Genomic DNA, 16391 nt, shown 5'->3' on the forward strand with positions numbered 1-16391 from the left:
AGAACTTTATTTTGTCCCCTCATTTATTTGCTCAGACCAGGCCGTGTGTATCTGGAGCAAATGATGCATCAGATGGAGCAAACTCAAGACGGAAAGCATCACAAATCACTCGTGTCACTGCTAAATCTGCCAGCCTGAATGTGAACAGTACCAGTGAGAGATCAAGTGCACCAGAACCGAGCTGTGTACCCATAAATCCCAGTGTATCTAGTGATTCAAAGACCCAGAGACAAAATATTGCCAGTGAGAACTCAATGCAAGTACATATCGTAGAGGTAAGCAGGATTCTGCCAATGATAGAGTGGATTCCGGAAAAGTCTCATGAGCAAACGACGGTGGAAACCAAAACCTGGCGGTGCGACGGATTTGTCACGGCAAACCGTGGAACAAGGAGTCCTGAAGCTTTTCGGAAAGAGGCACCTGGACAAAAACTTGAATGGAGCCATCGGCGCCTGGCTAAGGTGGCACACCCCGGGTCATCATTGCCCGCCAACGGCCTGCCAACGGCAGCCAGACACAGGGTGGTGATCCGGAGAGTGGGACGAGTAAGAGGTTACAGAGGGACTCAGATACAGGGCAGCCATGAGGAACGGAAGCTCGAACCGTTACCCAGTCACAAAGACCTGTACAATATCTACAGTCTGTCAGCACTACAAAATCAGTATGAATGTCTCTGTAGTCCTTTCCAACCACGGTTGAGACACAGTCCAGTGGGAGACGCCGCACAGAACACTGACAGGAAACAGGAAGGACAGCGGAGAGAGGTTTCTGATGCAATTGGGGTAAGATTGATATGGAAGCTTGTTTCCACCATGGAATAAAAACATTTTCCTCACCAATTCTGAGGGAAAAAGTCAGAATTGCTAGATGTTAACTGGTAACTCTGAGAAGAAACGTAAGGATTGTGAGATATAAACTCACAATTGCGAGAAAAAAAAAACGTTGTATGTCTTTATTCCATGGCAGAATACTGAATTACAAGATGTTGACAAAATTCGGAGAAAAAAAAAGTCAGAATTGCGAGATGTATAGGTACGTTCATGCCATGTTGTAAATATAAGATTGCGATGTTTACGTAAGAACTCATTACATCTTGTAAACTGGGGATTTTCTGAGAGCTCCCACTTGTATCACGTGACCTCTGTACCACCTGACCACTGTAAATTCATGATATGCTTGTTCGACTTGAACCGGCGCTGCACAGACCGATCGGTTTATGACATCAAAGTACCGCGAGAGCGATTGAAAAGCATTCATCGCTCTTGCGGTATTTTGATGTCATTCACCGATCGGTCTGTGCAGCGCCGGTTCAAGTCGAACAAGCCTTTTGTCATTGATAGATTTGCCATAAAAAAGCACAATTCCAAGTCCAAGAACAGCTTAGAGAACGTCACGTTGTCATTTCGTAATTAGTATTAAGTAGCTATGACATGCCATGAACGCAGCATTTCATAACTCTGAGGGAAAAAAGTAAGTTTATACGAGTTTATAACTTGCAATTGCATAAAATAAAAAAATTGTTAAGAATAAAAGTTGTGAGATATGTTATTTTTTATTCCGTGACAGAAACAAGCTTCCATAGGTTGATGTTCTAAAACAAAAGATTGTTTGGGTCTAAAAGACAATTTTGCTGCTTTTGAGATTCCCGAATTAGTTTTCTGTCCACTTCTTTCTCAGACACGTCAGTTGATCAATGTCCTGACTCGAACCCCTCGTCTTAAAAGCACAAGGCCAAATTTTCCAATTGTGCGAACTGAATGAAAACCTGACACAATAAGACTTGCTTGTTCACACTGGGAAACCTGCGGTGCGGATTGTTTGAAAGATATCGACCCGTTTCGTGGTAAACAGAAATGAATGATTTTGTCACACAATCAGCCTTTATTTGATTCCAGATACATGTTGGGATATGGACTTGTAGCTATTGTTAGCTGTAAAGTATTACAGGAGCAATTTAGACTCTAAAAATGAAGCGCTTGTGTTGTGGTATTGGTTTTTGGAGGGCATGCTGAACTGTAGTAATATGGTTAAAAAAGCATCAGTGCATTGCAATGCGTCGGCCTGACAATGAAAACTCAATGCCTCCATTATAGAATTTAATTATGAAATACAATTACTAAAATAAAAACTTAACTATACCCATAGGGAATTGAATACTAACATTACCTAAAACAGTATAGCCTAAATATATCTATTTGGAAATTGTTTATTATTTTCCATGCCTGAAATGAAATTTAAGCAGCTTTTTAGCATATTTTTCTTTCTTTAGAATAACTTGTACTAACAAAACAAGTACAAAGAGACCAGGAACACATATCATGAAAGCAAATAGGATCAATTTTGATTTCATGTTGAATTTAAACAACCTGATGACCTTCAAATTAGAACTAGATTCCAAATCTAGTGCCAAATGAACCTTTATTAGTGTGATTTTCATGCCCTGCTTTATTGTAATGCAGATTTACCCTTAAAATAAGCTCTCAAAAGATAAAAAGACTTTCCTAAGCCCATGTGGCGTGTTTCACGGCAGTTCGCCAATGGTTTCAGAAGAGCATCAGATTGGAGATGTAAAAAAGGAGGGAATCTCAGTGCAGGAGAATGTGTTTCCCTTCGGAAAAGAATCAATCCTTGTGATCTGGTGAGGGAGGAGAGAGAAAGAGATATTCCCTTTAACCCTGTTGTTGAGTGACAGTAATAAATGTGGGCTGGTGAAAACGCTCCATCTTTTCTGATTGCTTGTTTGTGTGTTTGTTGCTCCTCAGGACATCCGGTATCAGTCAGGATGGCCGAAGAACACCGAATCCCCTCCACCTCCACGCCACGTCACTTTCTCTCATATTTTACAGGTTCTCCAGAGCAAACCAGGCAATTTTTCAGAGGTCAGGGGCCAGAGATCCCACAGGGCTCTTTGAACGCTTCTGAGAGCGTTTAATATAAGACGTCCTTTGCTGTATAGTCCGTACACATCAGTGAAGTGCTGGCCAAAGAAAAACACCAAAGACTTTAGAATTTTTTTTTTTTGTCAAACTTTAATTTTTCATCGTCTCTACAGTGTAAAAGGTCATGAAGTCATGGATTCACGTTGATTTTGTGGTAAATCCATTTGGGATGGGAGAAGAAAATATTGGAATCAGAAGTAAAAAAAAAGCTTTTGAGGTTGAAAGAACATCTTTTAACACCCAAAACGTCTGCGCAAGCTATAAAACATACAGAACATAAAATAAATACAAACACTTAAAAAAAAACATCCATTTGTATACAGTAAACCAGTGTGATACTACAGCTAAGATCAAAGAATGTCAATGATAAATACAGTACAATATGTACTTACAGTATGCCATCGTACACCCACAAACCCCCAGCCACACGTACAGCACAAACATAAGAAAATAAACATCGATAATCTCTGACAAAAATTACAGTCATGTGCATTTACACTGTACACACCATGTTTCGTTTTAATACTGATCACTTTCATTCAGAATTTATGCTTTTTTTCTTCTTCTGCATTTTAAAGTGCAGCTATCCCAGACTTCTGTGTTTAGTGCTTTAGGAATAATATACCATTTATCACACCAATATATTATATATGTTATATAATAATAAAAATAAAAATACATACCATTTGAGGGGAAGCCAAATAGGAATTTTCTAATGAGATAAGGAGAAACACATTATTGCTCTTAAGGATCGGTCACATCAGCAGGACAAGGGGAACCATATATTTCATCAAAAACCAAAGGAATCTTCTGGGTTACATTATGGGCTTGTGAGACCATAATCCGGACCTGTGGATAACATACCGCCGTTGAAAAGTTCGGGGTCTGTATGTTTTTTTTATGTTTTTGAAAAAAGTATTTCATGCACACCAAGGCTGCATTTATTTGTTAAAAAATACAGTAAAACCGCGAAATTGTGAAATATTATTACAATTTAAATTATAATTTTTGTATTATATTTTTTATACATTTATATGAACTGTTATTATTTAATATTTTATTAGATATAATTTATTCCTGTGATGCAAAGATGAATTTTCAGCATCATTACTCCAGTCTTTAGTGTCACATGATCCTTCAGAAATCATTCTAATACGCTGATTTGCTCCTCATGAAATTATTACTACTAATGTTGAAAACAGTTGTGCCGCATAATGGTTTTGTGGAAATCGTGTTTAAAAAAAATCAGGAATTTTTGATGAATTGAAGGTTTAAAAAAATATATAATTATTTGTAACATAATTATAAATGTTTATACTGTCACTTATAAACAATTGAATTGATCCTTGCTGAATAAAAGTTTATTTTTATTTTTTATAATAAAATAAAAATCTGACCCCAAACTTATGAACGGTAGTGTTGATTACCACACAGAATAATTTCAATAAGTCATAATTTACAGTAATATACTTAGTGTAAATTGAGGAGCCTGCTAACTACACCCACAGTAATTACTTCAGAAACAACCAGTTCCTCAACCTAAAAACAGTTCATCCCACCTCAAAGAAGCTTCTTAGACAACTTTACAGCACATATTTAACTGAAAAATGTGTAGGCGTAACCAATAATGAGCTAAACATTTCTGCTTCATCCCACATACCTACTGCCCCCATGTTAAGTGTATTACTCTAAACACATTTTACAAACTGAAGGACAGCTTGAATTAGTGATCATTAACAGCATTAAACCGATGCTAGATGTAGACATTAATCTAAAGATAACCCAGAATATTCCTTTAAACGGCACCACGACATGACTGACAGGGCCAGAGATCTGAAATATAAATGAGCGAAGAACTGCATCTTTTCAAAATAAAATAACGCAAGTGACTAAAGTATATCCACAACTTTACACATGAGGTATCATGGTTTGTTTTTAAAGATCACAGGAGAAAAGGTGGCTTTCTGAATCATTATTTCCTTAACATTTACAATACCGTTCATCTATGAAAGGTTTGCTGGCCATTAAAACAGTGTGAAACAAATGCCTATGCGAGTATCATTATGTCAAGCTCATTATTCTAGTGAGATGGCTGATGATTGTCTTAGCAGATGATCTGTCGTTCACAGCTGGGCGATTACGGTTTGCACACAGCTTCACTGTGAATGTCCATTGGCCACTGGGTAAAGTTGAGTCTTGGCTCTAACCAATGGATCTGGAACTGCTTTTTTTGCTGCTAGTGCAGAAGGTGAGTACTTGAGCTTTGGTATTCTTTTAATGTGAGCTTTCAACGGGTATTTGTAGCTTATTTTCTGCCTTATTTTTGTGGACACAGTGTATTTACGCATGTATGGAAGCAAAATTCTGCCTCAGAGTAAAAAATAAAATAGGTAATTATCAAGAATAAAAATCACATTGTGAGATATAAAATCACAATTAAGAGAAATAAAGACGCAATTAATTAAGTTGCAGTTAGGAGAAATAAACTCATATTGTGAGATATAAAATCACAATTATGAGTAAAAGTTGCAATTGTGATGTACAGTAGTCACAATTTGAGGAAAAACAGTTGTGAGATATAAAGTCGCAATTACGAGGAATAGTCACAATTGTGAAATATAATGTTGCAATTAAAAGAAATAGTCAGATATTAAAATCCTAATTATGAGATATAAAGCTGTAGTGAGATAGTCACAATTTAAGAAAAGTCGCAATTACGTGAAATAAAGTCACAATTGTGAGATAAAAAATTATAATTATAACAAATAAAGTTGCAACTGTGAGATTCAGTCATTTTTTATGAAAAAAGTATAAATTCTAAGAAATAAAGTCGCAATTGTGAGATATTAAGCTGCAATTAAGAGAAATAAAATCATTGTGAGACATAGAATCAAAATTATTAGTAAAAGTTGCAATTGTCACAATTTGAAAAAAATATATGAAGTTGCAATTTGGAGAAATAATTACAATTGTGAGATATTATGTTGCAATTAGGAGAAATAGTCAACTGTGAGATATTAAAATCACAATTATGAGATAATTAATTATTTGCCGCGCGCACCTTCACACTCGTGCCAGTATATGGCCAGTATAAACCAGGCTTTAGGGTTACTTATATAGTCAGTAGAATGTATGTTGAGGGACCATCAAATTAAAGTGTTAGCAGATATTAAGCAAACAGTCTACTAATACTCTAATGACAGTTAGTTGACATATAGTTCAAAGTTACTAAGAGTCAGTCAAATTAGTGTTACCAAAAGTCACACTGTGAAATATAGTGTCACAATTCCAAGAAATAAAGTCACAATTACCTTTTTTTTACTCTGAGGCAGATACAGGCTTCCATATGTTTTCACTCATCCAATGCAAGCTCTAAAAAGAAACAAATTCATATAGGAATAAACACTTTCTGGAATATAAGCAGACGAAGAAAACACACATTTCCACAAATACAAGTAAAGTCCATTTTGAATTCCACAGGTAGGTATTCGCATCAACCTGCCATAAATCCCATAAACACAGACACACACGCTCTCCATATACGTGAGCAACTGAGCTATTCTGAGCTCTAGAGCTTGGTCTGCAATAAAGCCAACGGAGCCAGTCTGGGAAATGTGAAGTGTGAAGCTTCAGTCATTAGTTGCGTGATGGTAACAGTTATTAGTAGACAGGACCAAGATTTCCACACACACAAAGCAAGGGCAGAGCGATCCAAAACGACACCATAGAGAATATGACCACTGTGTTAGCGTTGAGCCGTGACTATCGGGACTGGACGGTAAACAGCGTGGATGTCCAGTGTGTCTGCCACACCGCCGACTCAAGGTCACGTGATCTCAGCGAAGGCGATGTGATTCTGTTGACAGAGTTAGACAGAAGGAAGGACGTCAGCAAAAACTTCAAATCTGCTTTGCAAGAGGACAGACTCTTTAGATGCAAAGCGTTCCCACACAAGGATTGAGGAGACAGACATTTACACTTTTCACACAAGTGTGACTAGCAGCAGCGCTGTACCTAAACACACTGCAAAAACATCTGTCTTGTTTTCCAATAAGAATTGTTACATTTATGCTTACAAAAAGAAATCAATATTTGTCAATGGGGTAAGAAAAATAAAATATTAATAAATATTATTAATAAACTAATTGTATAAGAAGCAATTTTCACTGCGTAAGGATGTTTAGACATTTTTACTGGAAAACAAGACAAAAATATTGATAGAGAAGAAAAATAGAAAGTGTTTGCGTTACTTTAAAAAAATAAAATGCACTACTGTTCAAATGTTTGGGATCGGTAAAAGATTTAAATGTTTTTGAAAGACATTTCTTATGCTCACTAAGGCTGCATTTATCTGATAAAAAATAAAAAACTATTTCCAGCATCATTACTCCAGCCTTCAGTGTCACATCATCCTTCAAAACTCTTTACAATATGCTGATTTGCTGCTCAAGAAATATTTCTTATTATTATCAATGTTGAAATGGTCAATATTTTGCAACAGCAACTATTTGAAATAGAAATCTTTTGTAACAATATATAAATGCACTAACTCTCATTAGAGTATTAGCAGACAGTTAGGTTAGGGTGTTCAGGTTGGAATAAGTTGACATTTAGTTGTAAAGTTACTTATAGTTAGTAGAAATTCCATCAAGTGGACCATCAAAATAAAGTGTTACCAAAAATGTTACTGACCCCAACCGTTTTAATGGTAGTGTATTTTTCTTTGGTTTTAACACACACGACAAATTATGTTGATACAGCAATCGCATTAAAAAAAGAGAAACCTGGTTTTCAAGCAGACCCGTGTACGGTTCCTTGTTGTGCATCAACATTTAGTAATCAGGTTTCACACAAATAACACAAACCAAACTTAGGTCTAAACCAAATGTAGTCAACCAAGTAAAAAATGTCTGATATGAGCACCCGTGTGTTCCAGGTTGTAATGATAAATATATATATAGGCAGCTTTGCTTGGGCCAAAATATCTCTGTATTCTTTTATTGGTTTTTACACAGCGCTGAAGTTCCTGCATGAGGCTGACCACAGGGACAAGGAAACAGCAAACACTAATGGTTCTGTTTAACCTTATGCTACCAGTTTGTGGGCCCAATCTGAAAGAAAATGAGTCCTGAGAACCAGAAGACAGATTGTTTCAGTCAGAACTGATGGGGCGTATGACTCCAGTTTAAACTCTATTCTGAAACACAATGTTCTGTTTCTTACATGAGTCACGCAGGTATACATATAAATAGGTGTTGAAAGGGATTCTGCTGAAGCTGAATTTACAGTGATAGCGAACAGTACACAGTGCTGAAAACCTACACACCGAGTTAGAAAATGTATAAATAATACAGCTGGAAATGGAGAGAGTTCATCAGAGATTCAGGAAACATGAAGAACGATCCGCAGGTCATATCGCTGATATATACACTGTGACCTCGGCAGAGAATGCGGGGCGGATTTTCCCAAGCAAATTATTTCTAGCTTCCAGTCATATTTGCCGTGATCCCGAAGTCTCTGTGATTTGAAGAGACAAAACAGAGATGTGGATTTTCCTCGCCTTGTCCTCCCACTTTCAACAGCATTATGGTTTCTGACAGCGGTCTGTCTGTGGGGGATATTGCAGCAGAAAGCAAAGTGGAATTGTCTGTTTTCCATCCATCCCAGAAACCTCACGGGGGATTATTGCATCCAAACCTTATCTACATGGATCGACTGATATCATTAATAATTATTTTCAATTGGCACCCTTGACTAAAGAAGAAACAGAAGATTAGCATTTTTATTGGCGGAAAGTGCCCTCAATATCCTACACATTCATTCTCTGCATTTCAATAAAGCATCTGTGAACCGACATTGTTCCCAAATGGTTCGTTGCAGCTGAATAAGCAAACAAGAACAACATTTAATCCCGCATATTCTGCAGAGAGAAATCAAAACAGCAATCTGGGATTAAATTATTCTCTCATTTGCTTACGTGCAAGATGCATAAAGAAACGTTTAAAGGGCAGTAGTTGCAGTTTAATTACAGAGTTTGGGATCTCAGCGGTGGCCTGTGGCTTAATTAAAAGCTGAACACGAAGGCTGACTCTCTGCCATGGGGGATAGCGGCTGCTAGGGTGCTAAATGCAGACTCAGGAATGGAGGTTTTTCAAGTCTCTGAGGGCTTAGTAGTGCGTTTCGATTTCTATTCGAGGTGCGGAATTGTTAAGAGTTTTTAGGTCACTCAACTCAAACACCAACACCAGGTTTCAGATCAGGTTTTTAAAAGGGATTTTGGAGCACCGGATATGAAAAAAAAAAAAAAACGAACTGGAAGCAAATGTGCGTGCAAGGAATCTTATTAGATTAGAAAAAGCTTCAAATGACATGACTCTCAGGTATATTGCAAAAAATTTAAGTCTCGCGGTGAGTATCAATTGAATTTTCCCAGTGTACAAACAAAAAACCTCAATAACGGCCCTTATCCTTTAAAAAAATGTAAATAAAATTGTATATTTCGGCTAATCAATGTGTTTTTCATACATTTCTGAACCAAACACATTGAACACACATTCAGAATAACTTCGAGGGCTGAAAAAAAGAAGCATAATTTAACTGGGAAACCGAAAAAGGATGTGCAAAGAGAAAATAATGGGCAGTTGGGGGGGGCTTAATTGTAAAAAAAGTATGATTATTAATATTAAAGTAATATAATTAATGAATATTTAAAAAATATTACAATAATTAAAAAATATAATTATTGCATCATACCTTTACTATTTTATTAATATTAAAAATAAGGGTAACAGTTTACCGGTAGTTTGGGGACCAATTCTCACTTACTTAATAGCTTGCAAATTACTAACATATTGGCTGTTTATTAGTACTTTTTAAGGACATTAATCCTACATATACATTTAAGTTCAGAACAAGTTTAGATGCAACCACAAAGACTGAACTGCAAAGGACTTGAAAACATGCAGCCGGAGATGCCAACGCTCTGGGTACACTGTAATTAGATACAGGTAATTGTGTTGTTCATTTGAAATGGACATGATTGGGTTTTAACTGGGATTTAATGACGTGTCGTTGTACTCCAGAGGTTTGGCAGCCTGAGCTCCTCACACAGGTGCGCATACGTTTATTGCCTTGTGTTCTGCAGGTGTCTGAAGCGGCTGCTTTGGCCTGTGATCCAGCTAAAGAAACTCAGGAGACGGTCTTTCAGAGTGTGGGACTCCTCATCATCCATTCTTAGTTCTGTCACCTGAGGGACAGGAGCGCATGGATACACATCTTGTTGATACGAGTGCTCAAACTGACACAATTGGGACCCTTGAGAGCTGATTCAACACTCTGCACACAGGCCATGTACCATGTGTCAGTTCATTTGACAGCATCCACAGATTTCAGCTGTGCTTTTGTTAGTACCTGTGAGGCGATGTACTTCTCCAACGGAATCTCAACCCTGGGCGAGCTGACCATTTGATTGTCACTTAGGTTGTCCTGTGGGGGATCATCATTCAGCAGATGTTTGCCTTTGAAGTTATGGACCACACACACCACCTGAAAACATAACAAATATATTACATTATTTAAGGGGAAAACAAGATTTTCTTTAAATATTCTTTTGAAATAAAAGAGTTTGATGATATTCTAATGCCCACAATGCAAAGTTACCTTCCGTTCCCAGTTCAACTTAAAAACAGTGTGAACTACACCGGTATGCAGAGGTTATTCAATAATAACAGAGGTAATTTACTGTACATATAGAAGTCTTTAATGTAACAAAAATCAGCCTGATTATTTCTACAGATCTAAATGTGGAAAAAAATGATAGTACAACTAAATCAACTGAGATTTTAAGTGGACTTATATAAATATGACAGTGTAAAATATATAACTTTAAAAAGGAACACCTCTGGCAGGAAGTAATGTAAAACATGCATAGAAGAGAGAAGCTGCATGAGTGCCAGTGTACAATGAAAGAAAGATGGAATTCTAAAATATTATTGTAAGGGTGAATGTAAGAATAGACTAGAATAGAATGAGGCATTTATATAGGGCTTTCATATGTACTATGTAAGGATTTGTGCCGTTGTTGATTGTGATGAAGCTCTGGAATACAGCGTCAACACAATACAGCTGCACTTACAATGGAGCAGATAGTATAAAAGCAAACACACTTAATACAAAGCCACGGTATAGCGCACAGTCAGGGACAATCTAGTGTCACAGTGAGAAGAGAGAAATAATAGTAATTTTGTTGGCAGTCATGCGAAAGTCCTCGACCCATAAAGATAATAGATACGATAGAACGATAGCTAGATAGAACGATAGATAGATAGATAGATAGATATAAGGACAAACAGACACAGAAGAGCTTTATAATAAAGCTTTACATAAACCCTCACTGTATGTTTTGCTTGCACAGCTTGCTGTATATAATTCTCCAATCTAAATGTGTACATGTTGCTGAGCATCTGCAATTTTCCGACTTCTGTGCAAAAGCTGTTGATGATATTAATAAAAAGCTCCAACACAGCAGCCAAGGGCCAAAGTAGGTCACATATTCTGTCGGTAGTTTATATTCTGCTGTCACATATGCAGCTTCAGGGTCTCCAGCTAAACAGAGCGTGTTTAAATCACTAACCCATCATGGTATAAATGAGGCTGATATCTTGTAGAGTGGGCTCCTAACGCGACGAGAAAGCTTAGCACAAGCAATTTCAATAATTGGAGCGTGTCAGCTAATCACATGATTCTTTGTGCATTTCCTCCCAACAAAACGGCAGCTAAATGTGTTCATAAATCACGATCTTAGTCGCCGGAGAGGATCCATAGTGGCCTTGCAGCGGTGATAAACACTTCAGTTTGACCCTCAAAACCAGAGGCTGTTATGCCAGCAAGATTTTACATTTGCTTTATTTGTTCTGAAGAAGAAAAGAAATCATACAGGTTTATAACGACAGGTGAGTAAATGATGAAAGATTTTTTCTTGTTTCTTTGTATTCACAAAGCAATATCCATAGTCGCCTAATGCTTGCTACAGACGACCTCAGAAATCACCACGATTGGACATCTTTCATCTGGGACAGCCCAAAATCATACAATGTACCAGGCATTAGCAAGCACTACTAAAAATGATGTGATAAATTAAATGATTCAGTCAAAGTTGCTCAACTCTCTCCTTTCTGACGTGCCACTGAATCAAAATCCTCCAATACAAAAACTGCACTTCCACAATGTTTGTTCAGCGCCAACACTGCCTATTCCCAGACATGTTAATAGCTGAAGTCAATCAAATAATCATTAAAGAGCTCAGTTTGACAGTTCATTACAAGAGAAATCTCTGTGAGACCACTCAGGAATGCTTCTCTTTATCTTGACACAGACTGAAATGAAGTTAGACAGGGCTTATGAAATGTTTTTCAACTATTTAATTCACTCTCTGATCGTTAAAGAGGGAAATCTATCGACAGAGAGTTTTTGTGACAAAATCTTCACATGAAATGACACCAAAGCTTTGCTAATGGTATATCATAGCTCTCTAAAAAGTTCCTTTGTGGCTGTGTGGTTTGTCAGACACTAAACAGTCTTTGTGGCTCATAGCTTCTGGGCTTGGGATCAGAGAGAGGCTTTCATCTATTCTTTCAGGACATTACCTTAAATCAGGCCTTATCTGCACATTGGGCTGGAGGCTGTCATAAAGAAAACACATTTGAATGCTTAAATATTAATCACGAGCAGTGGACTCTCTCATTAGCAGAGCTTGCTAAGATAAACTTCAATACTACTATTGCTCACACTCAGAGTTACGAGTTTATTTAAATCTCTAGACCCAAGTATTACAAGACTAGTGGACATCTTGCAACATCTGAAAAGCAACTTGTTCTGAGCATGAAAATGGTGTGCACTACCTTTCAAAAGTTTAGGGTTCAAAATGTTGTAATGTTTTTTAGTCTCTCATGCTTACCAATAAATAAAAAATCCCATATAAACAGCAAAATTGTGAAATATTATAACAATTTATTATTACATTACTCTAGTCTTCAGTGTCACATGAGCATTCAGAAATCATTCTAATGTGCTGATTTGGAGCTCAAGAAACATTTATTATTATTATCAGTAATGTTAAAAATGCTTAATATTCTTGTGTAAACACAAACAGTGGTAATATTTTGTCAGGATTCTTTAATGAATAGAACGTTCAAAATAATATTATTTATTTATAAAATATAACTATTTTGTAACATTATAAATGCCTTTACTGTCCCTTTTGATCAATGTTATGCATCCTTGCTTAATAAAAGTATTAAAATGACTGACCCCACACTTTTGAACGGCAGTGTAAACACATTTGCTGTCTCAAGACATCAGTTTTTTCGTACTTTTGTCTGGAACTTCAATCAATTCACTGTGGCAAGCCAACCTAATCAGCAGCTAGCATGAAAACTAAATTATTTTATAGTTATTCTACTTGCATGTGCCAAGACTTGGTCCTTCCAGATGTTTCAGCATGCTCAGGATGGTTGAGAGAGCTTGGGATTTGGTACATTACATGCTGAATTTTCCACATGTGAAGTTAAATTTCCTTTCAGGCTATACCTTTTTATCCCAAAATATGGCATTTTTTTCTAGACCAAATAACTTGCACCTGCAGTTTAATTCGTTACATTTATATAGTGCTTTTCTCTGCACTCAAAGCGCTTTACATAGAAGGGGGAATCTCCTCAACCACCACCAATGTGCAGTGTCCACCTGGATGATGCGGCGGCAGCAATATTGCGTCAGAACGCCCACCACACACCAGTTTAGCAACAGCAAAAAAAAGAGAGTCATTGTGCTAGAATGTAGTGCTCTAAAACCCATGGAATCTTCAAGGGGTTGGACTCAAGAGGACACAAACACGTTAGCATTTGCTCTAAGCTCCCGTTCCCTGAGAGGAAACCTGTATCATGATGTGCCCAGATGTGGGTGGTGGAACGAGGGTGAAATCCATCTTCCTACATTTGGCAGCTCTACACAACACAGTTGGCTATAAAACAAAAAGAGGCCTAGAGCAGAGGGTCTGCAACAGGGCTGCATGTTGGCATAAGCTTAGCTGGCCCTCTATAATGCCAGTGTGTGAGCGGTTCTTCTACTTAGCTTCCCACCAGCCAACATTATCCTTTCTCTATCCTGTTATCCTTGCTAAATGAGCTATATGTAATTTGATCTGGACTTCTGCCACTCAACTCCATGCTTGTCACTCGTGTTAGTTCAGTCATCAATTACTCACCCTCATAGTTTACTAGTTATAAAATTATGCTTTTTCTAAAACTAACGGCTTTTCTATGAATACTAAATTAAAAATATATATAACATACTGTATTCATAAAATGCAATTTCTAGCTGATAACTTTTTTTGTTCACAATATGTTAGCCACACACACACACACTTTTTTTTTTGAAAAAAAAATTAATAAGTTTAGGCAGAAGTACTACAATTAATAAAAAATAAAAATAAAAAAAATACTTAATAGAAATATTGAAAAGGGACAAAAGCACAAAACAAAATTTATAACATTTAAACTAAAATGAAAAATGATGTAAAACAGAATTAAAATTCTGAATAAATTATGGAAGCTTGTTTCCACCACAGAATTCTTACTTTTTTCTCGCAATTGTGAGTTTACAGAATTACCAATTGCGACTTTATATCTCGCGATTCTGAGAAAAAAAGTCAGAATTGCGAGATAAAAAGTTGTAAATTGTTTTATTCCGTGGCGGCAACAAGCTTCCATAATAAATACTATAATACTATATAAATAATAATATAGAGGCCTGATCATTACTATTCAAGATCGTTGTCCAGTGTGTCAAATCCGATATAGATAAATAAGGGAGGTTTAAGTTATTATTGAAATGTCCATTTTAACTATTTTACATAAGCACTAGAGATATCTACAAATAGAAATGTGCAAAAATTTCCAAATGTAAAATGTTACTTATTTTCTTGACTTCCAGGCCTGAAAATCACATTGAAATTATTCCAGGTTTTCCATGGAACCCTAAATATAGTGCACAAGCCTAATGGACCATATAGCTTTTCAGTCCCCGTCCCCATTAACTCTCATTGTAAAGAAAAGTTCAGCCGGGACATTCTGCAAAACATCTCATTTGAATGTTCCACAGAAGAAAGAAAATCATATAGGTCTGAAATGACATGATGGTGAGTAAATCATAAATTAACTTTTATTTTGTGTCAACTATTACAGTAAATGTTTGTAAAGAGCCAGACAGAAATACACACTAGGAAAATGAAGCACCTGATGAAAAACTTACTAGAAAGGTGGCGATGGCCACACCGATGATAAACCCGGCGATGACGTCAGACCAGTGGTTTCGATACTCCGCCACCCTGTTAATACCCGTTAGAAAGGCCAGGCACATCAGGCCCAAAGACATGACTGGTTTAGCCAGACGAGTTCCTTTGGCTTTCACTGTAAATGTAATGTACATCTGAAATCAGAGAAAAACAAAGTAACACATACTATTAAAATAATATATGATTTGGATTTGCAATCATTTGTGCTTTGTGCCTTTAGAATTAAAATAGCCCAACATCATCACATACCCTTCACCATACCTAGAGATTGGCATGGGGTACTTTCCATAAGACCATCTCTCAATGCAAATCAAAACAGCTAGGCTAACTGAAATAACCATGCCAATATCTAGGTATGGTGAAGGGTGTGTGATGATGTGGGGCTATTTTAATTCAAAAGGCCAAGGGAACTTTATCATGATGCATAGTATCCTGGATCCATGAAATAACTGGCCTTTAAAAATAAAAGTCCACCTGCCTCTAAGGGAATTTAACATATCCTGAATTATGCACCCAGTATTTTAAGGAAGAACATTTATTTATTTACGATGCATTATTCATAAAAAAAAATTGGTGTCCTTAAAGGTTGGAGTTTTCCAATTTTTTTTTTAATTAAGGCATTAAGATCAATTTCCAAAAGATGATTTTATTCCTCTTTTTAGTCAACTTTAGCATGGGTGTGTTCATTTATTCTAGGCACTGTATGGAGCAACCACAAACACAAATATAAATTGCCATATAGGGCAAAGAGAGCCTTACACAGTGACAGAAACTGTTGTTATGGTTACTTCCTCAGGCGAATGTGACTTCTGTTTGCGACTATCTATTTGTGACTAGGTGGAAATATGTGCTCTGACTAACTTATCTGACTTCTGTGGTTACCGAAACGGTTTTGAAAATGATGTTGAAACATTTGATATACAAGACATTTGGGTGTCCCCCCAAGATCCTCCGTAATGCACACCCTGTTTTATAGACATATCAGATGGAAAACCCAGAGAAAAACAAGGAAATGTCCTAAAATTACTATGAACTAAGGAATTTGTACATTTTGCAGGGTGAGAAAAAGATTTGAGGGTAGAGCTGCACAATATGTTAAAATA

At 36.8% G+C, this 16391-nt stretch overlaps 1 protein-coding gene across 12 annotated transcripts in view; it reads right to left on the reverse strand.

Moving 5' to 3' along the window:
• Positions 1–2765: 2765 nt before the first annotated feature.
• plppr5b (phospholipid phosphatase related 5b) overlaps positions 2766–16391 on the reverse strand; it is a 54386-nt gene continuing 40760 nt past the window's right edge. For 2 of the 12 annotated variants that reach the window (XM_079601281.1, XM_079601282.1), the window contains 3 exons: positions 15246–15422; positions 10350–10484; positions 5776–6795 (listed from right to left, as the gene is read on the reverse strand). In XM_079601281.1, coding sequence (XP_079457407.1) covers positions 6766–6795; positions 10350–10484; positions 15246–15422 — 342 coding nt within the window. In that variant the 3' untranslated portion in view covers positions 5776–6765. Of the gene's footprint in view, positions 3652–5764; positions 6796–10060; positions 10186–10349; positions 10485–15245; positions 15423–16391 lie in introns of those variants that run through there. The other 10 variants (XR_013796279.1, XR_013796280.1, XR_013796281.1 and 7 more) reach the window with 10 other exon arrangements.

Source organism: Phoxinus phoxinus, assembly GCF_949152265.1.
Source record: "Phoxinus phoxinus genome assembly, chromosome: 24".
NCBI classification, from domain to species: Eukaryota; Metazoa; Chordata; class Actinopteri; order Cypriniformes; family Leuciscidae; genus Phoxinus; species Phoxinus phoxinus.